The following is a 25,590-nucleotide window of genomic DNA, read 5'->3' as shown; positions in this document are numbered from 1 at the left end:
CTCAGCCCAATCTACTTCACAGGGCTGTTGTTGGGGGGAAAACAGTAAGAAGGAGCATTATGTATAATCTCTGCTTAGAGTAATTTACAAAAGTTATTTATTTATTTATTTATTTATTTATTTATTTATTTATTTATTTTATTAGATTTCTATACCGCCCTACCCCCGAAGGACTCAGGGCGGTGCACAGCCAAACAATAAAAACACATACATACAAAATTTAAAAATAGAATAAAATCAAATTAAATAATTTTGGCCCCGACAAATTTAAAACCCCAAACTTTTAAAACCAATTTAAAATTGAATATATAAAATACTAAAAGATATTTAAAATTTTAAAAATCTTTTATAAAAGAGGGGGAAAAATTAGGCCAGGCCGGCCTGGTGAAATAGTGAGGTCTTTAAGGGGCGGCGGAAGGTGCGCAGATCCGGGATCCTCCGTATCTCTGGGGGTAGCTCGTTCCAGATAGTAGGTGCCCCCACAGAGAAGGCTCTCCCCTGGGGGCTGCCAGTCGGCATTGTTTGGCTGACGGCACCCGGAGGAGCCCCTCTCTATGGGAGCGTACCGGCCGGTGGGAGGCTATTGGTGGTAGTAGGCGGTCCCGCAAGTACCCAAGTCCTAAGCCATGGAGCGCTTTAAAGGTGGTGACCAGAACCTTGAAGCGCACCCGGAAGACCACCGGGAGCCAGTGCAGCTCGCGCAGGAGGGGTTTACATGGGAACGCCATGTCGCTCCCATTACCACCCGCGCGGCCGCACTCTGCGCCAGTTGGAGCCTCCGGGTGCTCCTCAAGGGGAGCCCCATGTAGAGAGCAGAAGACATAAGAATAAAAACTAAATTTTTAATAGAAACTAGGAAGTAGAAATCAAAAACATATTTAAATGTATTTTTCCAATATTTTGATAGACATTGATCCTGAAGGCAAATTTTCTGATATGTAGAGAGAGCAAGCTGACTAATAAGATTTCCCCTCAAACCTTGGTGGGTTCATACAAATTTCTTTACTTAATCTTCTCTTCCCTCCCGTACTCCCCATTTTTCCATCTCAGATACATCAAAAAAATTTCTGGTTCTTCGGGAATCTTAAAAATCTTGTCTGGGAAGAGAGCCTTGGAAAATTTGGCCAGACCTCTTGTGAACAGAAAGACCTGTGGAGATCCATGGGTGCATTTTGGAGATTTATTAGGGACCAGAGAGAAGATGGAGGGACAACACCCAGCAGATGCAGAAGTTAGAAAAGGCCCTCCAGCTGCTCAGCCTTGGAGCTGTGGGAAGAATGGGGCAAGTCCTGGGCAGAAGAGCCACGAAGAGGCATCCAGTAGTTCAGAGGTCCAATGCTGTCACTTCACAAAAGTGCAGTTTCAGGAGGGGAGCCGTCCCCGAGATGTTTGCACTCAGCTTCACTACCTTTGTTGTCAGTGGCTGCAACCAGAAAAACACACCAAGGCTCAGATGCTGGACCTGGTGCTCCTGGAACAATTGCTGGCTGTCCTTCCCCCAGAGATGGGAAAATGGGTGCGGGAGTGTGGAGCAGAGACCAGTTCCCAGGCGGTGTCCCTGGCTGAAGGCTTCTTGCTGACTCAGGAGGAGGAAAACGTGCAGGAAGAGTTGCAGGTGGGAGAATGGAATCATGGCAGCTCTAAAGAGGATCTCTCTGAAGTTGTCAATTCCTTTCTGGCAGAATTTTCTGGGATTATTAATTCCTAAGGGCATCTGTTCTATTCTTCCAGAGGATGTATTTGGGGTAATTCTTCCATTCGAGTTTCAGCAATGGACATTGAGGCCTGCTAGTTTGAAAATGCAGTATGATAATTTTTATCTGTGTACTTTTCCTTTTTTTCTTGTGTCACATCATGTCCAGAAATGCACGGAAGCTGTTACTGAGTATCCCAAGAACAGGAAAAATTCATTCAAATGTTGTCAAGAGCTGCTGTTCATGGAGACCTTACACAAAGATCAAACTCAGGACACCACTCCAGGTAACAAGCTCTTACTGTGAGAGTTCAATATTTAGCCGATTCTCTTGCTCTGCTTTATTGGAGTGTCTCTCTTTAAGAAATCTGCTTCCAGTATTTTTCTCTTTCTCACAGAGAGTAGAAAGCTGTCCTTGGAGTTTTTAGAATCACCTCTTTCTGATGAAGTTGAAGGATTAGCTGAACCGCTACTTCAGGTAAGGAGAAGAAACATAAGAAAAGGTCCATGAATCTTGGATAGATTTTATTTTGTTCTAGAGTTCAATGTATAAAATTGTTGTTTCTAAGCAATATGAATTTGACATCAGGTCACTGAACATTCACACTCTCCGTTTTGAGGGGATCCTTTGTGAGTCGCTTTCTCCACCCCTCCTGCTTCACCATCAGATTTCATCAACCAGACTGTTGTTAGCATCGGGGCTCTTCCTTCTGTCTCCCAGGGTTGTTCACACACACCATTATAAAGAAAATATTCTTTTTTTGCCTTTTGAAAAGCATCTTTGGGACTACCGTGACCTGGTGATTGAGAATCTCCGTACACATATAGAGTTCTATTACAAGCTCTTCCAACTTCTTCATGAAGGTGTGGAGTTGGGGTACGTTGGTTCCTCAATGGATAAAATGAGCCATTGGAAAACATGTCAGCTGGGTTTTGCCAGTATTTTGCTCTTCCCATCCTAGGAAGAATGGGAGTCACTGACAAGTAGTGGATTTAAGACCCAACTACCAATTGATCAAGAATATTTTAGTTGCCTATACCATAAGGCATTCCAAACACTTCCAGCTTGATCAAACATGATTTAGTTGTGTCATCAGCCAAAAGCAGTGAGATCTTATTCTTAATACTGCAGAAGATACCCATTTTATTCACTAGATCTCTTTCCTAGAATTGGTGGAAGAAAATTATCTTTTTTTTTTTTTTTAAACAAACTTTATTCATATTTAAAAAAAAGACATTTAAAACAATTATAAGAAAAACTGAACAAGTTTTTCTTAATCAAACACACAAATTACAAGTACATATACTATACATATATAGTGCTCAATTTCATCTATCAACTACTTTCTAATGTTATATATACATATATATATATATATACACACAGTGACTATATTTCCTTCTATATCTCTCTGACAGTGCAGTTGTTTATTTACATTGATTTCTCCTAACTTTCATCTCTAAGCATTCCCTCTCTCTGACTTATCCACAGGTACCAGCTATTCCATATTTTAAAATAGTTTGAATCTTCCTTATCCTGTAATTTTAGGGTTAATTTATCCATCTCTGCGCATACATAGATTTTCTGTATTACTTCCTGATCAGTTGGCAAACGGTCTATTTTCCAGAGTTGTGCCAATGCTAATCTTGCCGCTGTTATAATATGGAGTATTAGGTATTTTATGTCCTTCCTAATATTTTTATTGATCATGCCGAGTAAAAAGACTTCAGGTGTTAATTCAATTTCGTGATTTGTTATTTCTATTATCCATGTTTTTATTTTGTTCCAATATTTTTTGATTTTTGGGCAAAGCCACCAAGCATGGTAAAAAGTTCCCTGCGCTTTTTTACATTTCCAGCAAGCCGGGTTCACATTTGGATACATTTTTGCTAACCTTGCGGGTGGCAGATACCATCGGTACCACATTTTATAATGATTTTCTTTGTATGGTACCGATTTTGTCATTCTATAATTATCTTCCCAAGCTCTTTCCCAATCTTCTAATTGTATATTATGCCCTATGTTCCTCGCCCAGGCTACCATCTGCCCTTTGACCAACTCTTCTGCCAGATCGAATTCGAGTAAATATTTGTAAATTTTTGAGATTAGCTTCCCTTCTTTTGATTCTAATAGTTTGTCTAATCGATTTTGTTTTAAATCTATTCCTTCTTTCTCTTGGTCTCTTCTGTATCTTACTTTTATTTGCGAGTAGGGCCACCAGTCTATTTCTATTCCTTGTTCTTTGAGCTCTTCCCTAGTTTTCAATTTCCCCTGAACATCTACTATTTCCCTATATTTTAGAATCTTTTGTTTTGATAATATGTTAGGGTGAGTTATCGCTTCTATAGACGATAGCCAGCCAGGAATTTTCATGTAGTGTTTTTGTTTAATTTGTAGCCATGTGTTAATTAATGATCTCCTAATTGTATGGTTATTAAAATGTTTGTATATTTTATTTCCTGAACTCCATATAAAGGCGTGCCATCCTTTCATTAAATCATGCCCTTCTAAATTTAGCAATCTTTGATTATCTAAGGTTATCCAATCTTTAATCCATAATAAACTGGCAGCCTTGTAATATTTATCCCATGCCGGGAGTCCAAATCCACCTCTACTTTTATCATCTTGTAGTATATTCAATTTTATTCTTGATTTCTTCCCTTCCCACACAAATTTTTTAGTTATTTTATCCAAATTATCAAAGAATTTCTTATCTAATTTTATTGGAATTGTTTGGAATAAATAAAGGAGTCTTGGCAGTATGTTTGATTTTATTGCTGCTATTTTCCCCAATAAAGACAATTTTAGTTTCCCCCATTTTTCTAAATCTTCCTTTATTTTCTGGACTAAAGTATCATAATTGTCTTCTTTTATTGTTGTCGTTTTGGCCGTCAAATTTATCCCTAGATATTTAATTTTTTTTACTGTCTGCAGACCGGATTCTTTTACTAATTTCTCTACTTGTTTTATTGTCATGTTTTTTGTTATCATTTTTGTCTTTTCTTTATTAATTTTTAAACCTGCTACCTTTCCAAATTTTTCAATCTCTTTTATTAATTTTGGGGTTGTTTCTAATGGGTTTTCTACGAAAAAAACAAGGTCGTCTGCAAATGCTTGGACCTTATAATCCTCTCTCTTGATCTTTAATCCTTGAATTTCTTTATTTGCTCTAATTCTGATTAATAAATTTTCCAATGTTAAAATAAATAGTAAAGGGGAAAGTGGACATCCCTGCCTTACTCCTTTATCTATTCCAAAGAATTTTGTTGGGTCACCATTCACCAAAACACATACTTTCTGATTCTGATATATCGATGTTATCATTTTAGTGAATCTTTCTCCAAAATTCATACTTTTAATTTGTTGCTTCATAAATTGCCAGTTAACTTGGTCAAAAGCTTTTTGTGCATCCAGAAAGATCAGTGCTACCTGTCTCTCTGGATGCACCTCATAATATTCTAGAACATCCAATACTATTCTTAAATTGTTTTTTATCTGCCTTGTAGGCAGAAAACCATTTTGATCCTGGTGTATTTTATTTTGTAATATTATTTTCATCCTATTGGCAATTATGCTCATGAAGGCTTTATAATCAGTGTTCAACAAAGAAATCGGCCTATAATTTTTTATTAGTGTGGTATCTGTCCCCTCTTTGGATATTAAGGAAATGTATGCTGCTTTCCATGTGTTGGGTAGCTTTGCCTCCATTAGGGCCTCATTGTATATTTCTAACAGTATTCCATTTAATGTGTCTCCAAATGTCTTATAGAATTCTATTGGTAAACCGTCTGTCCCCGGGGTTTTATTATTTTTTTGCCTCTTCAATGCCTCTTTTAGCTCCCCCATCGTAATCTCCTTATCTAATAATTCTCTTTCTTCCTCTGTTAGTATTTGCAATCCCTCCCCTTTTAAATAGTATTCAATTTCCTCCTCTGTTACTATATCCTTTTCATACAGTTTTTGATAATATTGGACTATTATGTCCTTTTTTCCCTCTAGAGCCCATTGAATCCTTCCCTCATCATCTCGTAATTTCTGAATTGTTCTTTTTTCTCTTTCCTTCCTCAGCCTATACGCCAGCCATCTCCCTGGTTTGTTTGCGTTTTCAAAGTAATTTTGTCTTATATATTTCAATGCTGTTACATATTTCCCCTGCTCTAATATGTTTAGGTTATGTTTTGCTGTTAACCAATTTAACCTTATTTTTTCATCCCCTGGGTTTCTTTGCAATTTACATTCCCAATTTTGAATTTCTTCTAATAATTTGTTATATTCTTTCTCTCTGTCTTTTCTCCGTTTTACATTATATGATATCGTGAGGCCTCTTATATATGCTTTGGTTGTATCCCATAGGTTTTGTAGGGAAGTGTGTTGCTTTGTGTTTTCCTTATAAAACCATTCTAGCTCCTTTTCTATATAATTCTTATATTCTTTTTCTTGCAGAATCTGTGTGTTCATAGTCCATCTATTCTTCTTTCTCTGCTGACCTCTCCACTTCATCATTATCGGGTTGTGGTCAGCCCAGTTATTTGGTAAAATCTCTACTTCTTCTATCTCCATTATTAACATCTTAGTTACCCAAATCATATCCAACCTTGACCATGATTTATGCGGATTCGAATAATATGTATAATTTCTTGCTTCGGGATTAAGACATCTCCAGCTATCTACCATATCTAACTCTTCCACCATATCCATAAAGGTTTTAGGTAATGCATTTTTTTTATTTTTGTTTCGTTGACCACATTCATAATCTTTTCTTACATCTAATATAGCATTAAAATCCCCAATCAGACAGACATTCTCCATTTTTTGTTCTATAATTTTCTCATGCACTTTTTTGTAGAATTCTAATTGTTGACTATTTGGGGCGTATATTACTACCAATAATATCTTTTTGAGCTCAAGATTTAGCTCTACCATGACTATCCTACCTTCTGTATCTACATACCTCATATTACTGTCTATTCCTTCTTTGATATATACCACCACTCCTCTTTTTTTTTCTTCTGCCAATGAAACGTATTCTTTACCTAATTTTTTATATTGTATATATTTGATATCCTGTTTTCTTATATGTACCTCCTGGAGGCACACAATGTCTGATTTTTGTTTCAAAATTTTTTTGTAAATTTGGTGTCGTTTGGATGGTGAATTGAGTCCATTAACATTTACAGATAGTATTTTTAAAGTCCATTCCATTTTTTTTTTTTTATTAACTTTCCTGTTGTTTCTTCTTTATTTCTTCCTGTTCCTTTTTTTTGCCTCTTGTCTGCACTCCTTCCTCTTCCTGGGTCTCTCCTTCATCTGCTTTCCCTCCTTGTTGTGGTGTTCTTTCCCGATCTCTCTTCTGTTTTCCTTTGATATATCGTCCTTCCTCTTCTTTATTACCATTTGTTACTTCAGCCCCCATCATTTGGTCATATAATTCTTTTGCTTTGCTGTGCGAATCCACCTTGATTTTCTTTCCCTGCCACGATACTAACATTCCTTCCGGGGTTATCCATTTGAATGGTATATATCTTCTGTTTAGTAACGTGGCCAGGAACCAATAATCTCTTCGCAAATCTCGTATTCTTTTAGGTACTTGCTTTAGGGTAATTATTTCTTTATTTCTATAGTACATTGGTTCGTCCTTTGTTATCTTATATACAATATCCCTCACCTTCCTTCTTACAAATCTTATGTGTACCTCCCGAGGGAGTTTGTTTTGTCGGGCGTAGTTAGTGTGGACTCGGTAGACTTCATCTAGTTCATTAATTATCTCGTCTTTTTCTCTCTGGAGTCTTTGGCTCTGGAGTGCCTCTGCTATCATCTCAGCCATTACCATCGTCAGATCTTCCTCCCGGTCTTCCGCTACGTTCTGGAAACGCAAATAGAATGCTGCCTTCTCCATTTCTAATTGGGCCACAGTGTTCTCAAGTTCCTTATTTAATCCTGTCATTTTTGTATCTAATGCTTCTAATTTTTCTTCCGTCAATTCAGTTTTTTGTTCTATTTCTTTTATCCTTTGGTCATTTTTTTGGATGATTTCTTGTATTAAGTCCATTTTTCCATCAATCTTTTGAATGTCATTCTTGACTTCTCTCTTTACCTCGTCCATGTCTTTTCTAGATTGTTCATGGTTTCTGGTCATACACTCTTGCATTTTGACCATAGTTTCCTGAATTGTTATAAGCGTGGCCTGCATTGTTGGCATATTAGGTGTACTGGGTTGCTTGTCTGATGCAAACATTCCCTCCAAGGTTTTCTGTGTCACTGGGGAGGCCCCTGTTCCTGTTAAAAATGGTGTTGGCTTCTTAGCTGTTTTCAACGTGGTTGTGGTGGTGCTAGTCATTTCTTTCAAAATCTTATATTGTTCTCCCAGTATTTTATCAACTTTCTCCCAAATCACCATCCAAATTCTATAATTTCTATAATTCCTTTCTTTTCTTTTCTCTTTTTCCCCCCTCCTTATAAAAGATCAATCCAATAACCCTTCTTTAAATGAATAAATTCTTTTAAATAATTAATTCTCTCTATATGAAATTATATATAATTCAATTAAGAATGTGATGAGAATATAAATATAAATCTAAATATAAATATGAATATAAATATAGCTACAAGTATAAATATATATATAAATAAATATCTTATCTAGTTAAAAACTATACAATTGATCAATTCTTAGAATCTTAATATCTAATAATTAATTATTCAATAAAATCCACAAACAGAAAATATTCTAATAATATCTACTGGTTAATATATAATAATTAATTAATTAATAGTAATATGATATTCTAATAATAGTACTTCTAAATCTCTATGTATTATAAATATTTTCTAAATTGATTAAATACACTCTATATTTCTTAATTAATTAATTCCAATAAATAGCATTAATATTAATTCATCTATGCTTAAGTAAAGAAAATGATGATAAGCTAGAGCAGTGCTTTTCAATGTTTTTGTTGGCCTCGATATGTTTTCAATAAAGAAAAAAGAAAAAAACCAGTTCTTTTACAACTCTTGAAGTCTTTTCCAGTTACAGTATGGCGGCCTCTATTCTGCACAGTCACTGTATGTAATCCTTACTTTGCCAAGACTTTCTCACTCCTTCCGCTCAGGCAGCTAAAAACGGGGGTAAAAGAGAGTCCATTCTTCTTTTAATCTCCTCTATTTAAGTTATTTCTCCTCACCTTCGTTTTGTCTGTTGTAAAGTTTTTTAGACTTTCTTCACTGCTCCGTATTTTGCCCCTTCCTTTTTGCTCGCCTTTTCAGTTGCCGCCCGGTTACACTTTGAGATCTTCCTTCTTCACGCTGTCCCTCCGGAAAGAAAAGAAATTTTCTCCTCAGTTTTGCGCTGAAATTAGTAATCCAAATTAGTTCCGTTTCTGTTCAACCTCAGCAGTTTTGCACTGTGCTCCCTCCTTTGCTCCCGATGATCTCAATCGGCTCGTTCGGGTCTCTGGGCCGACTGTGCTCACCGCGCCAGCCGACTTCTTCCCGAGCCTGGATTGAGGGCTCTTTACGGTACGGCGGGAGATCGCACCTCTCCTCGCCTCCCCCAAAGCTTCCCCTCTTTATTCCCGGTCTCTTCGGGACCGGTCTCCGCCAAAAGCAGGCGCCAGAGCTCGGAAAATCGGCAACAGAGAGAGAGCTCTTCTCTTCTGTGCCGCCACGACTCTACGTCACCGCCGGAAGTCGGAAGAAAATTATCTCATTATTCTTGGAATTTTCTGTTAATAAGGAAACTTGTGTCCTTGTTCAGGATGTTGTTTCTTTTGAGGAAGTGGCCGTGTATTTCTCCAAGGAGGAGTGGTCTCAACTGGATGCTGACCAAAAAGTGCTCTACAGAGAAGTCATGCTGGAGAATTCCAGGAATCTGGCTTACCTGGGTAAGAATTCCTTTCTGTGCTCAGGAATGTAGAGAAGGGGCTTAAATGTTATTTCTGGGGAAAAAAATCATTTCTATACAATGCATTCAGAAAGCATTCTGACTTTGTAGAATTTTGTTATGCTGTAGCATGATTCAACAGTTGTTGAAAGGGGTTATTTTGTGTTTTATGAGCAGAAAGCATTTTTTTAAAGAAAACAATTTCTTTTCTTTTTTTCTTAAGTGTTAAAAAAGCATGATGCTATTTTTTTATCAAAACAAATAAGATGAAATATTTTTCAGCAATTACATTGCTGAAAAATATTTATACATGGGATAAAACAGTAAAGCACCAAGTGAGTCAAAATTATCTTCTCCATAGACACAACCTGCAGATTTCCAATTTTTCTTTGAATACATTTCCTTCTTCCATAAAATCAGTTTGGTCAAAGGGTTAAGACACCAGGGTAGAAACTGGGTGACTGTGAGTGAGTACTTGTTCTGCCTTAGGCATGAATGCTGGCTGGGTGACTTTGGGCCAAAACTCTCTCCAATACATTTCACAGGATTGTTGTATGGAAAACAGCAGGAAGAAAAAAATTTGGTTTGTCTGCTGCCTTTATTTACAAAAAATAAAGGAAGGATATGGAATGCATTCAGAATGTATTCAGACTCCCTTCACTTTTATCAATTTTGTTATGCTACTGCTTGATTCTATATTTGTTGAAATTCATTTTTTTCTCCTTATTGGTACCCAAGAATGACAGAGTATTTTTTTTTAAAATGTCTGTTACTTTATTAGTTTCTAGCCCGGTGTCTTAACCTTTTGACCAAACTGACTTTATGGAAGAAGGAAATATATTGAAGGAAAAACTGCATAGCCTGGCTTTTTACATAAAGTAAATTGTTTGTTTTTTTAAAAAGCATTCTGCTCATGAAATAAAAAATACTCATTTCATAAAAGATATTAGGAAGACTCTGAGGAAGAGGCTGAATGGACAGAGCAAGATCCTGGCTACCAAGATTCGTTATTCCCTCCTGAACCTGGTCACTGTGTTCCCGATGGCCCTGAGCTGCTATAACGAAGACCAGATGACCTCTGAGAGGCATGTTCCTTTCTTAGAGATATGCCCACTTGTGTACTGGATTTGGCTTTAGCCTAAATTGAGGGTAGGGAGGTATTGCCATCCAGAAATTCCCTCTGACTTTCAAAAATTCTGCTCTGTAGACAAGTGGAGATGAGACTTTTATTGAAGTTGGGAAGTACTGGGTATGTTGCTGCCCCATTATGACACAGTTTCCAATGCACTTTGGGAGTTTGTGGCACCATGGAATTACCCCATATGAAAGATTAAATCAGGGCTGTGATCCAATCCTATTATATGGGGATCATTTCACTTGGAAATGGGTCTTTGCTATTATCTTTGTTTGCCAACAAAACAGCTGAAATACATTGACGATTCAGAAAAAAAGTTTTGTTTGTTCCCCTATTCTTGGTACAGTTTTCATTTTTCTTTTTCAAGGCTGTAATAGAGAAGACAATAAGAATTGCAAGGAGGAACACCAAGCGATCCATTCAAAAGGGAGGAAAAGGAAATTTGTAGATCAGATGAAACCAAAGAGTGATGAAACAAAGCAATCACAAAGTGGAGTTAAAAAAGGCCTTCCTCAGGTCAGTTGGCTTCCTAACCATACAGTGATCAATAAGAGAGAAAGACCATATAAATCCATGGAGTGTAGAAAGAGGTTCAATATATCCGATAATCTCTTTTCTCATAAAAATACACATTCAGAAGGGAAACGATTCACCTGCATGGAGTGTGGAAAGTCCTTTACTCATAGCAGTCATCCTAATTCCCACAAGTGGATCCACAAAGGAGAACGAACATATAAATGCATTGAGTGTGGAAAGACCTTTACTTGTAACAAACGTCTTTATTACCACAAGAAGATCCACGCAGGAGAGAAGCCTTATAAATGCATGTATTGCGGAAAGGCCTTTTATTATAGCAGTACTCTTAATTCCCACAAGAGGATCCACACAGGAGAGAGACCTTATGAATGCATTGCGTGTGGAAAAACCTTTACTGCTATGAGTAGTCTTAATTCCCACAAGAAGATCCACACAGGAGAGAAGCCGTATAAATGCATGGATTGCGGAAAGGCCTTTTATTTAAGCAGTAGTCTTAATTCTCACAAGAGGATCCACACAGGAGAGAGACCTTATGAATGCATTGAGTGTGGAAAGACCTTTACTGCTATGAGTAGTCTTAATTCCCACAAGAGGATCCACAAAAGAGAACAAACGTATAAATGCATTGAGTGTGGAAAGATCTTCTATTATTCTGAGTCCCTTATAATCCATCAAAGGATCCACACAGGAGAAAGACCTTATAAATGCATGGAGTGTGGAAAGGGATTTACTTGTAACAATAATCTTTATCACCACAAGAAGATCCACACAGGAGAGAAGCCTTATAAATGTAGTGAGTGTGGAAAGACATTTACTCGTAGCCATGACCTTAATTCCCACAAGAGGATCCACACAGGAGAAAGACCTTATAAATGTACTGAGTGTGGAAAGACATTTACTCGTAGCAATAACCTTGATTCTCACAAGAGGATCCACACAGGAGAAAGACCTTATAAATGCATGGAGTGTGGAAAGAGCTTTACTTGTAGCGGTCATCTTCATCACCACAAGAGGAGCCACACAAGATAGAAGTCAAATAAAGGTCTGCAGTGTGGAGAGGGCTTTTTGTGAGCTTCTTTTTTTTCCAAGTAGTTCTCGTCATATGACTGCAATTGAGGCCAAAATTTCTGTTGCTAAGCGAGACAGTTATTGTGTTTTATGCCATTTGACGACTTTTCTTGCCACATTTGTTAAGTGACTCAGAATAGTTGTTAAGTTAGTAATACTGTTATGAAGTGAATCTGGCTTCCCCATTGGATTTGCTTGTTAGAAGCTCACAAAAGTTGATCACATGATCCAGGGACTCTGCAACTGTCATAAATCAGTTGCCAAGCATCTGAGGTTTGATCAGGTGACCATCGGGATGCTGCAAGTCATAAGTGTGAAAAATAGTAATAAGTCACTTTTTTCAGTGTTGCTGTAACTGAACAATCACTAAATGAACTTTAGTAAATTGACGATTACCTATAGCTGTCTAAAATCTCATACAAGTACCATTTGAGTAATAATTCATGGCTCCATGGCTTAGGGCCGGGGTACTTACGAGACCGCCTTCTGCCACCAATAGCCTCCCACCGGCCAGTACGCTCACACAGAGTGGGCCTCCTCAGGGTGCCGTCCGCCAGACAATGTCGGCTGGCGAGCCCCAGGGGGAGAGCCTTCTCTGTGGCGGCGCCCACCCTCTGGAACAACCTCCCCCCAGAGATACGTACAATAACAGACCTCCGGATTTTTCGTCGGGCCCTGAAAACCTATTTATTTCAACTAGCTGGGCTGGCTTGAATTAAATTTTAAATTGATTTTAAATTCGGTTGTTTTAATTTAAGGCCAAAATATTTAATTATTTTAAACTGTTTTTAAATTTTGTATGTTCTGTTTTTTACTTTGGCTGTTCACCGCCCTGAGTCCTTTTTGGAGAAGGGAGGTATAGAAATGGAAACAAATAAATAAATAAATAATTCAAATAAATTATTCACCTTCTTAGATATGCATTCATAAATTTCCTTTCTAGTGCAAACCAGAACAAGGTGAATCCCTAATCCTGCTTGGGGTTTTTGCCAAGTCCAAATACTCAAAGGTTTTCTTTGCATGTAGAAATATTCCTGGTTGTTTTTCATTATATTGTTCCTGGTATTCCAAAATATCAAACACAATTATCACATTATTCTTCAAGTATCTTTTAGATTTAAAAAAAACAAAGCACAACTTTATTAGAGGTTATCTGATACCTTTTGTTGTTGCCTCAATACTTCTGTTGGGCTAAGTATCAGGGCTGAGCCCCTTCTCTGGCTCTTCTGCCTTTCCCATCCCTGCTTGTTTGAGGAAGGCTCAAGTGAGAGGTACGATTTCTGCATCCAGATTGTTGGCTGTTGCTTGCAAAGTTTTTCAATTTCACATTCTTTTCATTCAGCAGCTAAGATTTCTTTTCATACATAGTACTTAATGAGCCTCATGAGTCTGAGCCGATCCACTATTGCCACTATACTATAATCCTTTTTCCTATTATCCGGATTGTGAATCCAATGACGGTAGAATTGAAGTTGGCCAAAATTCACCCATTATTTCACTGCAGTTTGTTAAAGCCCTTCTGCAGCTCACCGCTCAGACTGGCTATTGAACACCCCCCCCCCCCCACACACAAATATGTTTAGAAGCAGAATAGCATTTTGAGTTCAAGGAGTTCCTTGACTCTCATGCTACAAAGGGGGAGTTGCAGTATTTAGTCTTATGGAACGGATTTCCCCTAGCACGGGGGTCGGCAACCTCTGGAGCTGCATGCGGCTCTTTCGCCCTTCTCCTGCGGCTCCCTGTCGCACCCACTGGTAGTTAACTTTTTCACCAGAAGTACCAGCTGATTTCATTCATCCATTCGTCCCCGCCCAGTGACTCCTCGTGTGGCTTGAGAAGAGAAGAGACTCGCTCCCTTCCCAGTCACTTCTCACATGGTTGGTCCTGCCCGTCGCCCCAGTCACTCCTCATGTGGCTTCAGAAAAGAAGAGACTCCTCACCTGGTTGGCCCCCTCTGTCCCCTGTCCTTCCTCCCTTCGCCAGATAAGAAAAGGAAGAAGAGAGTCCCAGTCACCCCTCACCTCGCTATCCAGGAAGTCACTGCTACTCGGTGAGAAGGTAAGAAAGAGATTGCTCTGTGCATGGCCGAAAGGGGTGGGGGGAAACCTCCCAAATGCAAGCCTCTGAGATCCCAACTGAGTTGCCTGATGATCGGAGGCTTTTAAAAGCATTTTTTTCTGAAACATCTTCGGCCGAAAAGAATTCTATTTTAATTCTTTAATAGAATTAAAGAATTTCAATTTATTCTATTTTTTATTAAGTTTGACAGCTGTCCACACCCTACATTTAGTGTTTCCTTGGCTAAGCAGAGGCATGAATTTGGAAAGGCAGCTGTAATAATTGAATTCACTAAAGAAAAATCAATACAAATCTTAATTTTCCTCAACCTTTCGCTTTCCTCTCTGTGTCCCTGCCAGCCCCTTGATCTCCCCTCACTTCAAGGCTGAGTTTGCCATCAGCCACAAGACACAGGCTGGATTTCATAGACTTTTCTCCCTTGTCTTTTGACCGTCCTGCCATTTCTGACAGGATTTTCCTCATTTTTGAGGTCTCCTCCTGGGAATCCCTGGAGACCCTTCAGAGAAGCTGCTCTTCAGGAAAGGGATTTTTGAGTCTCCACAAAGATTTTCTCAATCTTCACAAGATCACAGACGGTTCTTAGAGATTAAAAAGAGGGAAAATCTAGAAACTGACGCCTGCCGGAGAGGTCATTTCATTTCTAGATAGGCAATGTTAGAGGGAACCTTTCCTTCAAGTTTAATGCCCATCATCCCAGACCCGCATGGAACACGACGTCCTGAGCCCTTGCAGGGTCTTCTCGCAATGCACACAGGATCCTCTAGGGGGCGCCCTTGAACAGCGGTGTAGCTCCCTCCCTCGCTTACGAGAGAACTGAGCATGCGCCGGTCTCTTTCCCAAGTCAAGAGGGATGCGAGACTCCCGAGGCTTGGAACGTTCTCCAGTGCCCGGAGGAGCCTTTCAGGGAAGGGAAGAGGCTGCAGGGAAGACTTGGACTTGGAGATCCAGACGTGAGTGGGGGGTTCAGTGACTGGGTGGGTGGGTGACTTTTCTCCCGCGCTGGACGCTCACATTCATCAGGCTCGGAGTCGTGGAAAGGGGGAGGAGGAGCCATTGGCCCCATGTTCCCCTGCCGTCCCTGTGCATGCAAGGGCCAGGCAGGGGAGAAAGCAAAGCTTCGCGCCCTTCCATTTGCCCCCAGGGGGAAAAAAAACAGGGTCGCAGAAAAGAGGATTTACAATCCATTTCGACGGGAAAAGCTTTGCATGGCGGGAGAGGAGGAGAGGTCGTCTCTGCAAAACAGAGCTTTGTGCCTCCAAGTCAGTCGTGACTCCTGGACAGTTTCCTGCATATTTCATGGCCCCGTTTTCCGAAGGGGTTTCCCTCCCTTCCCCTTCTTAGGCGGAGAGAAGTGAGCTGAGTGAGTCCCTCCTGCTGGCTTTGCATGCAAGGCTTCAACTCCGTGTGTAAGGAGTTGGGTGCAAGAGGTGCAAGGACTTGTTCTTAACTATGCAGCCATAGAAATGCTATTAAACTGTCTTTTAAATTATATTGTACTAAATTATGATTAGCCAGAGAGACCATTTGGCTCAGTGATGAAAGGACAAGGCTTTGTAACCTGGAGATTAACTTCTAGTCCAACCTTTTGCATGAAAGTCTTCAGCCCATCCCAGTTCTCAGCCCAATCTACTTCACAGGGCTGTTGTTGGGGGGAAAACAGTAAGAAGGAGCATTATGTATAATCTCTGCCTAGAGTATTTTACAAAAGTAATACAGAAGACATAAGAATAAAAACTAAATTTTTAATAGAAACTAGGAAGTAGAAATCAAATACTCATTTAAATGTATTTTTCCAATATTTTGATAGACATTGATCCTGCAGGCAAATTTTCCGATATGTAGAGAGAGCAAGCTGACTAATAAGATTTCCCCTCAAACCTTGGTGGGTTCATACAAATTTCTTTACTTAATCTTCTCTTCCCTCCCCTCCTCCCCATTTTTCCATCTCAGATATGTCAAAATATTTTCCAGTTCTTCGGGAATCTTACGAATCTTGTCTGGGAAGAGAGCTGAATGGCCTTGGAAAATTTGGCCAGACCTCTTGTGAACAGAAAGGCCTGTGAAGATCCATGGGTGCATTTTGGAGCTTTATTATACATCAGAGAGAAGATGGAGGGACAACACCCAGCAGATGCAAAAGTTAGAAAAGGCCTTCTAGCTGCTCAGCCTTGGAGCTGTGGGAAGAATGGGGCAAGTCCTGGGCAGAAGAGCCACGAAGAGGCATCCAACACTTCAGAGGCCCAATGCTGTCACTTCAGAAAAGTGCAGTTTCAGGAGGGGAGCCGTCCCCGAGATGTTTGCACTCAGCTTCACTACCTTTGTCGTCAGTGGCTGCAACCAGAAAAACACACCAAGGCTCAGATGCTGGACCTGGTGCTCCTGGAACAATTGCTGGCTGTCCTTCCCCCAGAGATGGCAAGATGGGTGCGGGAGTGTGGAGCAGAGACCAGTTCCCAGGCGGTGTCCCTGGCTGAAGGCTTCTTGCTGACTCAGGAGGAGGAAAACATGCAGGAAGAGTTGCAGGTGGGAGAATGGAATCATGGCAGCTCTAAAGAGGATCTCTCTGAAGTTGTCAATTCCTTTCTGGCAGATTTTTCTGGGATTATTAATTCCTAAGGGCACCTGTTCTATTCTTCCAGAGGATGTATTTGGGGCAATTCTTCTGTTCTCTTTCGAGTTTCAGCAATGGACATTGAGGCCTGCTAGTTTGAAAATGCAGTATGATAATTTTTATCTGTGTACTTTTCCTTTTTTTCTTGTGTCACATCATGTCCAGAAATGCACGGAAGCTGTGACTGAGTATCCCAAGAACAGGAAAAGTTCATTCAAATGTTCTCAAGAGCTGCTATTCATGGAGACCTTACACAAAGATCAAACTCAGGACACCACTCCAGGTAACAAGCTCTTACTGTGAGAGTTCAATATTTAGCCGATTCTTTTGCTCTGCTTTATTGGAGTGTCTCTCTTTAAGAAATCTGCTTCCAGTATTTTTCTCTTTCTCACAGAGAGTAGGAAGCTGTCCTTGGAGTTTTTAGAATCACCTCTTTCTGATGAAGTTGAAGGATTAGCTGAACCGCTACTTCAGGTAAGGAGAAGAAACATAAGAAAAGGTCCATGAATCTTGGATAGATTTTATTTTGTTCTAGAGTTCAATGTATAAAATTGTTGTTTCTAAGCAATATGAATTTGACATCAGGTCACTGAACATTCACACTCTCCGTTTTGAGGGGATCCTTTGTGAGATGCCTTTTCCACCTCTCCTTCTTCATTTTCAGATTTCATTGACCAGACTGTTGTTAGCATCGGGGCTCTTCCTTCTGTCTCCCAGGGTTGTTCACACACACCATTATAAAGAAAATATTCTTTTTTTGCCTTTTGAAAAGCATCTTTGGGACTACCGTGACCTGGTGATTGAGAATCTCCATAGACATATAGAGTTCTATTACAAGCTCTTCCAACTCCTTCATGAAGGTGTGGAGTTGGGGTACGTTGGTCCCTCAATGGATAAAATGAGCCATTGGAAAACATGTCAGCTGGGTTTTGCCAGTATTTTGCTCTTCCCATCCTAGGAAGAATGGGAGTCACTGACAAGTAGTGGATTTAAGCCCCCACTACCAATTGATCAAGAATATTTTAGTTGCCTATACCATAAGGCATTCCAAACACTTCCAGCTTGATCAAACATGATTTAGTTGTGTCATCAGCCAAAAGCGGTGAGATCTTATTCTTAATACTGCAGAAGATACCCATTTTGTTCACTAGATCTCTTTCCTAGAATTGGTGGAAGAAAATTATCTCATTATTCTTGGAATTATCTGTTAATAAGGAAACTTTTGTCCTTGTTCAGGATGTTGTTTCTTTTGAGGAAGTGGCCGTGTATTTCTCCAAGGAGGAGTGGTCTCAACTGGATGCTGACCAAAAAGTGCTCTACAGAGAAGTCATGCTGGAGAATTCCAGGAATCTGGCTTACCTGGGTAAGAATTCCTTTCTGTGCTCAGGAATGTAGAGAAGGGGCTTAAATGTTATTTCTGGGGAAAAAAATCATTTCTATACAATGCATTCAGAAAGCATTCTGACTTTGTAGAATTTTGTTATGCTGTAGCATGATTCAACAGTTGTTGAAAGGGGTTATTTTGTGTTTTATGAGCAGAAAGCATTTTTTTAAAGAAAACAATTTCTTTTCTTTTTTTCTTAAGTGTTAAAAAAGCATGATGCTATTTTTTTATCAAAACAAATAAGATGAAATAATTTTCAACAATTACATTGCTGAAAAATATTTATACATGGGATAAAACAGTAAAGCACCAAGTGAGTCAAAATTATCTTCTCCATCATGGAACATAGACACAACCTGCAGATTTCCAATTTTTCTTTGAATACATTTCCTTCTTCCATAAAATCAGTTTGGTCAAAGGGTTAAGACACCAGGGTAGAAACTGGGTGACTGTGAGTGAGTACTTGTTCTGCCTTAGGCATGAATGCTGGCTGGGTGACTTTGGGCCAAAACTCTCTCCAATCCATTTCACAGGATTGTTGTATGGAAAACAGCAGGAAGAAAAAATTTTGGTTTGTCTGCTACCTTTATTTACAAAAAATAAAGGAAGGATATGGAATGCATTCAGAATGTATTCAGACTCCCTTCACTTTTATCAATTTTGTTATGCTACTGCTTGATTCTATATTTGTTGAAATTCATTTTTTTCTCCTTATTGGTACCTAAGAATCACAGAGTATTTTTTTTTAAAATGTCTGTTACTTTATTAGTTTCTAGCCCGGTGTCTTAACCTTTTGACCAAACTGACTTTATGGAAGAAGGAAATATATTGAAGGAAAAACTGCATAGCCTGGCTTTTTACATAAAGTAAATTGTTTGTTTTTTTAAAAAGCATTCTGCTCATGAAATAAAAAATACTCATTTCATAAAAGATATTAGGAAGACTCTGAGGAAGAGGCTGAATGGACAGAGCAAGATCCTGGCTACCAAGATTCGTTATTCCCTCCTGAACCTGGTCACTGTGTTCCCGATGGCCCTGAGCTGCTATAACGAAGACCAGATGACCTCTGAGAGGCATGTTCCCTTCTTAGAGATATGCCCACTTGTGTACTGGATTTGGCTTTAGTCTAAATTGAGGGTAGGGAGGTATTGCCATCCAGAAATTCCCTCTGACTTTCAAAAATTCTGCTCTGTAGACAAGTGGAGATGAGACTTTTACTGAAGTTGGGAAGTGCTGGGTATGTTGCTGCCCCATTATGACACAGTTTCCAGTGCACTTTGGGAGTTTGTGGCACCATGGAATTGTCCCATATGAAAGATTAAATCAGGGCTGTGATCCAATCCTATTATATGGGGATCATTTCACTTGGAAATGGGTCTTTGCTGTTATCTTTGCTTGGACTCTTCATGTTTGCCAACAAAACAGCTGAAATACATTGACGATTCAGAAGAAAAGTTTTGCTTGTTCCCCTATTCTTGGTACAGTTTTCATTTTTCTTTTTCAAGGCTGTAATAGAGAAGACAATAAGAATTGCAAGGAGGAACACCAAGCGATCCATTCAAAAGGGAGGAAAAGGAAATTTGTAGATCAGATGAAACCAAAGAGTGATGAAACAAAGCAATCACAAAGTGGAGTTAAAAAAGGCCTTCCTCAGGTCAGTTGGCTTCCTAACCATACAGTGATCAATAAGAGAGAAAGACCATATAAATCCATGGAGTGTACAAAGAGGTTCAATATATCCGATAATCTCTTTTCTCATAAAAATACACATTCAGAAGGGAAACGATTTACCTGCATGGAGTGTGGAAAGTCCTTTAATCGTAGCAGTCATCTTAATTCCCACAAGAGGATCCACAAAAGAGAACAAACGTATAAATGCATTGAGTGTGGAAAGAGCTTCTGTTATTCTGAGTCCCTTATAATCCATCAAAGGATCCACACAGGAGAAAGACCTTATAAATGCATGGAGTGTGGAAAGGGATTTACTTTAAGCAAGCACCTTAAATCCCACAAGAGGATCCACACAGGAGAAAGACCTTATAAATGCATGGAGTGTGGAAAGACCTTTACTTGTAGCAGCAGTCTTAATTCCCACAAGAGGATCCACACAGGAGAAAGTCCTTATAAATGCATGGAGTGTGGAAAGACCTTTACTTGTAGCAGTAATCTTTATTACCACAAGAAGATCCACGCAGGAGAGAAGCCTTATAAATGCATGGATTGCGGAAAGGCCTTTTATTTAAGCAGTCATCTTAATTCCCACAAGAGGATCCACAAAAGAGAACAAACGTATAAATGCATGGAGTGTGGAAAGACCTTCTGTTATTCTGAGTCCCTTATAATCCATCAAAGGATCCACACAGGAGAAAGACCTTATAAATGCATGGAGTGTGGAAAGGGATTTACTTGTAACAATAATCTTTATAACCACAAGAAGATCCACACAGGAGAGAGACCGTATAAATGCATGGAGTGTGGAAAGACCTTTACTTGTAGCAGCAGTCTTAATTTCCACAAGAGGATCCACACAGGAGAGAGACCTTATAAATGTAGTGAGTGTGGAAAGACATTTACTCGTAGCAGTAACCTTGATTCCCACAAGAGGATCCACACAGGAGAAAGACCTTATAAATGCATGGAGTGTGGAAAGACCTTTACTGCTATGAGTAGACTTAATTCCCACAAGAGGATCCACAAAAGAGATCAAACGTATAAATGCATTGAGTGTGGAAAGACCTTCTGTTATTCTGAGTCCCTTATAATCCATCAAAGGATCCACACAGGAGAGAGACCTTATGAATGCATGGACTGTGGAAAGACCTTTACTGCTATGAGTAGACTTAATTCCCACAAGAGGATCCACAAAAGAGAACAAACGTATAAATGCATTGAGTGTGGAAAGACCTTCTGTTATTCTGAGTCCCTTATAATCCATCAAAGGATCCACACAGGAGAGAGACCTTATGAATGCATGGAGTGTGGAAAGACCTTTACTGCTATGAGTAGACTTAATTCCCACAAGAGGATCCACAAAAGAGAACAAACGTATAAATGCATTGAGTGTGGAAAGACCTTCTGTTATTCTGAGTCCCTTATAATCCATCAAAGGATCCACACAGGAGAAAGACCTTATAAATGCATGGAATGTGGAAAGGGATTTACTTGTAGCAGCAGTCTTAATTTCCACAAGAGGATCCACACAGGAGAGAAGCCTTATAAATGTAGTGAGTGTGGAAAGACATTTACTCGTAGCCATTACCTTAATTCCCACAAGAGGATCCACACAGGAGAAAGACCTTATAAATGTACTGAGTGTGGAAAGACATTTACTTGTAGCGGTAACCTTGATTCCCACAAGAGGAGCCACACAGGAGAAAGACCTTATAAATGCATGGAGTGTGGAAAGACCTTTACTTATAGCAGTCATCTTCATCGCCACAAGAAGATCCACACAGGAGAAAGACCTTATAAATGCATGGAGTGTGGAAAGAGCTTTACTTATAGCAGTCATCTTCATCGCCACAAGAGGAGCCACACAGGAGAAAGACCTTATAAATGCATGGAGTGTGGAAAGAGCTTTACTTATAGCAGTCATCTTCATCGCCACAAGAGGATCCACACAAGATAGAAGTCAAATAAAGATCTGCAGTGTGGAGAGGGCTTTTTGTGAGCTTCTTTTTTCTCCAAGTAGTTCTCGTCATATGACTGCAATTGAGGCCAAAATTTCTGTTGCTAAGCGAGACAGTTATTGCGTTTTGTGCCATTTGACGACTTTTCTTGCCACATTTGTTAAGTGACTCACAATAGTTGTTAAGTTAGTAATACTGTTATGAAATGAATCTGGTTTCCCCATTGGATTTGCTTGTTAGAAGCTCACAAAAGGTGATCACATGATCCAGGGACTCTGCAAATGTCATAAATCTGTTGCCAAGCATCTGACGTTTGATCAGGTGACCTTGGGGATGTTGCAAAAGTGTGAAAAATGGTCATAAGTCACTTTTTTCCATGCTGCTGTAACTTTGAACAATCACTAAATGAACTGTAGTAAATCGACGACTACCTATAGTTGTCTAAAATCTCATACAAGTACCATTTGAGTAATTTAATTTTTAAGTCCTTTTATAGTCATTTTTTGAGTGTATTGTGAGCCGCCCTGGGTCTTCGGAGAGAGGCGGCATATAAATTGAATAAATGAAATAAAAATAAATAAATAATTCAAATAAATTGTTTACCTTCTTAGATATGCATTCATAAATTGCCTTTCTAGTGCAAACCAGAACACGGCGAATCCCTAATCCTGCTTGTGGTTTTTGCCAAGTCCAAATACTCAAAGGTCTTCTCTGCATGTAGAAATATTTCTAATTGTTTTTCATTATATGGTTTCAAATATCAAACACAACTATAATGTTATTCTTCAAGTATCTTTTAGATAAAAAAAAAAGCACAACTTTTAGTAGTGGTTATCGGAAACCTCTTGTTGTTGCCTCAATACTTCTGTTGAGTTAAGTATCAGGGCTGAGCCCCTTCTCTGACTGTTTTCGTCTTACAAAATATAAAACCTCATATAAAAACAATAAAACTCTTCTTTTATTCTTTATTGAAGAAGAGTCATATAATAAATTAATATAATAAAATAACCCCCTACCATGGTGACAGCACCTCACATGAGCCACTTAATGTGCTCCATCCCGCTCTGGGTTCCCACTGGCAGAACCAGGTTTTCAGCTCCTTCTGGGAGAGTCCTAGAGTGGGGGCCATTCAAATCTTTGGGGGATGATGTTACACAGAGAGGGGGCCCCCACAGAGAAGGCCCTTCTGGGTCCCATGAGGTATATCTCCCTGGGGGATAGGACCTGCACCATTCCCTGCTTGCCCACTCTGATGGGTCGGGTAGATGTGACTGGCAAGGGATGGTCTCTCAGATAACCTGGTCCCAATCCATGAAGGGCTTTAAAGGTGACAACCAACACCTTGAATTGCACCCGGAAGAAAATCGGCAGCCAATGCAGCTCCCGCAGGAAAGGTAATGCATGTGCACAATGGGATTTGCACAAAACCATATGGACCGCTGCATTTTGCACCAATGCAAAAAAGCTCTTAAGGTTCCTACTCAAATTTCCTGAGGTGTATTGCCTATTCAACAACCAAAATAAAATTATTCATCTCTCTCTTTTTTTTTCGCCTCGTAGTATTTGAGATTTATATTTATTTTTCAGTATTTGCTTTCCTTCATTTTGTGATTCCACTTTTTCTCTAGTCACATATGAGACTTTATTCTCCCAATCTTAATTTCTCCATCATGGCGGCTTGTTTTTGAGGTAAAAAAATTTAAAGGTCCACAACTTTGAGCTTTCACTCCATTTTGGAACTTTTCTTTTAATGCTTCATTTTCATTGGGATGTATGGTTATTCTCAGTATTACAGGCTGCCTTTAGTGTTTCCTTGGCTAAGCAGAGGCATGAATTTGGAATGGCAGCTGTAATAATTGAACTACTGAAAAAAAATCAATACAAATCTCAAATTTCCTCAACCTTTCACTTTCCTCCCTGTGTCTCTGCCAGCTCCCTGATCTCCCCTCACTTCAAGGCTGAGTTTGCCATCAGCCACAAGACACAGACCAGGTTTCATAGAGAGACTTTTCTTCCTTGTCTTTTGACCGCCCTGCCATTTCTGACAGGATTATCCTCATTTTTGAGGCCGCCTCTTGGGAATCCCTAGAGACCCTTCAGAGAAGCTGCTCTTCAAGAAAGGGATTTTTGAGTCTCCACAGAGATTTTCCCAATCTTCACAAGATCTCAGACAGTTCTTAGAGATTAAAAAGAGGTAAAATCTACAAACTGATGCTTGCTGGAGAGGTCATTTCCTTTCTAGATAGGCTACGTTAGAGGCAGTGGTGGGATTCAGCCAGTTCGTACCACTTCGGGAGAACCGGTTGTTAATCTTCTGAGCAGTTTGGCAAACTGGTTGTTGGAAGAAATCATTAGGGCAGAGAACCGGTTGTTAAATTACTTGAATCCCACCACTGGTTAGAGGGAACCTTTCCTTCAAATTTAATGCCCATCATTCCAGATGATGTCCTGAGCTCTTGCAGGGTCTTCTCGCAATGCACACAGGATCCTCTAGGGGGCGCCCTCGAAGAGCGGTGCAGCTCCCTCCCTCCGTCGCTTACGAGAGAACTGAGCATGCGCCGGTCTCTTTCCCAAGTCAAGAGGGATGCGAGACTCCCGAGGCTTGGAACGTTCTCCAGTGCCCGGAGGAGCCTTTCAGGGAAGGGAAGAGGCTGCAGGGAAGACTTGGACTTGGAGATCCAGACGTGAGTGGGGGGTTCAGTGACTGGGTGGGTGGGTGACTTTTCTCCCGCGCTGGACGCTCACATTCATCAGGCTCGGAGTCGTGGAAACGGGGAGGGGGAGCCATTGGCCCCATGTTCCCCTGCCGTCCCTGTGCATGCAAGGGCCAGGCAGGGGAGAAAGCAAAGCTTCGCGCCCTTCCATTTGCCCCCAGGGGGAAAAAAAAAACAGGGTCGCAAAAAAGAGGATTTACAATCCATTTCGACGGGAAGAGCTTTGCATGGCGGGAGAGGAGGAGAGGTCGTCTTTGCAAAACAGAGATTTGTGCCTCCAAGTCAGTCGTGACTCCTGGACAGTTTCCTGCATATTTCATGGCCCCGTTTTCCGAAGGGGTTTCCCTCGCCTTCCCCTTTTTATAAGGGCCGAGAGAAGCGAGCGGTCGGAGTCCCTCCTGCTGGCTTTGCATGCAAGGCTTCAACTCCGTGTGTAAGGAGTTGGGTGCAAGGGGTGCAAGGACTTGTTCTTAACTATGCAGCCATAGAAATGCTATTAAACTGTCTTTTAAATTATACTGTATTACATTATGATTAGCCAGAGAGACCATTTGGCTCAGTGATGAAAGCACAAGGCTTTGAAACCAGGATGTCACTGCGTTATTTTATTTACCAGCTGAGCTTCATCATTTCTGGACTATCAGACTTTCCGTACCTTGCCAAGAATTGTTATCAAAAGCTACTACGCATGTCCATCCACCCACATTCCTTCACACACTTTTTTTCCTTTGTTCTCTTGCCATGGGTGCCCGTTGCTGGAAAGCAGCTGGCCCGAACTATTTCAAAATGTAAGAATTATCTTTCTTAGTTAGTGAGGTGTTTTATTTTCTTTATAACAAATAAATGAGTTTTGTTAG

General features: G+C 39.9%; 1 protein-coding gene across 1 annotated transcript; it reads left to right on the top strand.

The window, feature by feature from the left end:
* Positions 1-1,186: 1,186 nt before the first annotated feature.
* On the top strand, positions 1,187-22,630 carry LOC139311934 (zinc finger protein 721-like). Its single transcript, XM_070936458.1, has 7 exons — positions 1,187-1,615; positions 1,863-1,980; positions 2,092-2,171; positions 9,451-9,577; positions 11,079-12,213; positions 16,659-16,662; positions 20,192-22,630. The coding sequence occupies exons 1-7, from the start codon at positions 1,202-1,204 to the stop codon at positions 22,016-22,018; spliced, it is 3,705 nt and encodes a 1,234-aa protein (XP_070792559.1). The 5' UTR covers positions 1,187-1,201; the 3' UTR covers positions 22,019-22,630.
* The last annotated feature ends 2,960 nt before the right edge of the window (positions 22,631-25,590 follow it).

The sequence above is a fragment of the Pituophis catenifer genome, unplaced genomic scaffold (assembly GCF_029215685.1).
Source record: "Pituophis catenifer annectens isolate HBS135680 unplaced genomic scaffold, rPitCat1.0.hap2 SCAF_2, whole genome shotgun sequence".
Lineage (NCBI taxonomy): Eukaryota > Metazoa > Chordata > Lepidosauria > Squamata > Colubridae > Pituophis > Pituophis catenifer.
This window is presented reverse-complemented; position numbering and strand designations above follow the sequence as displayed.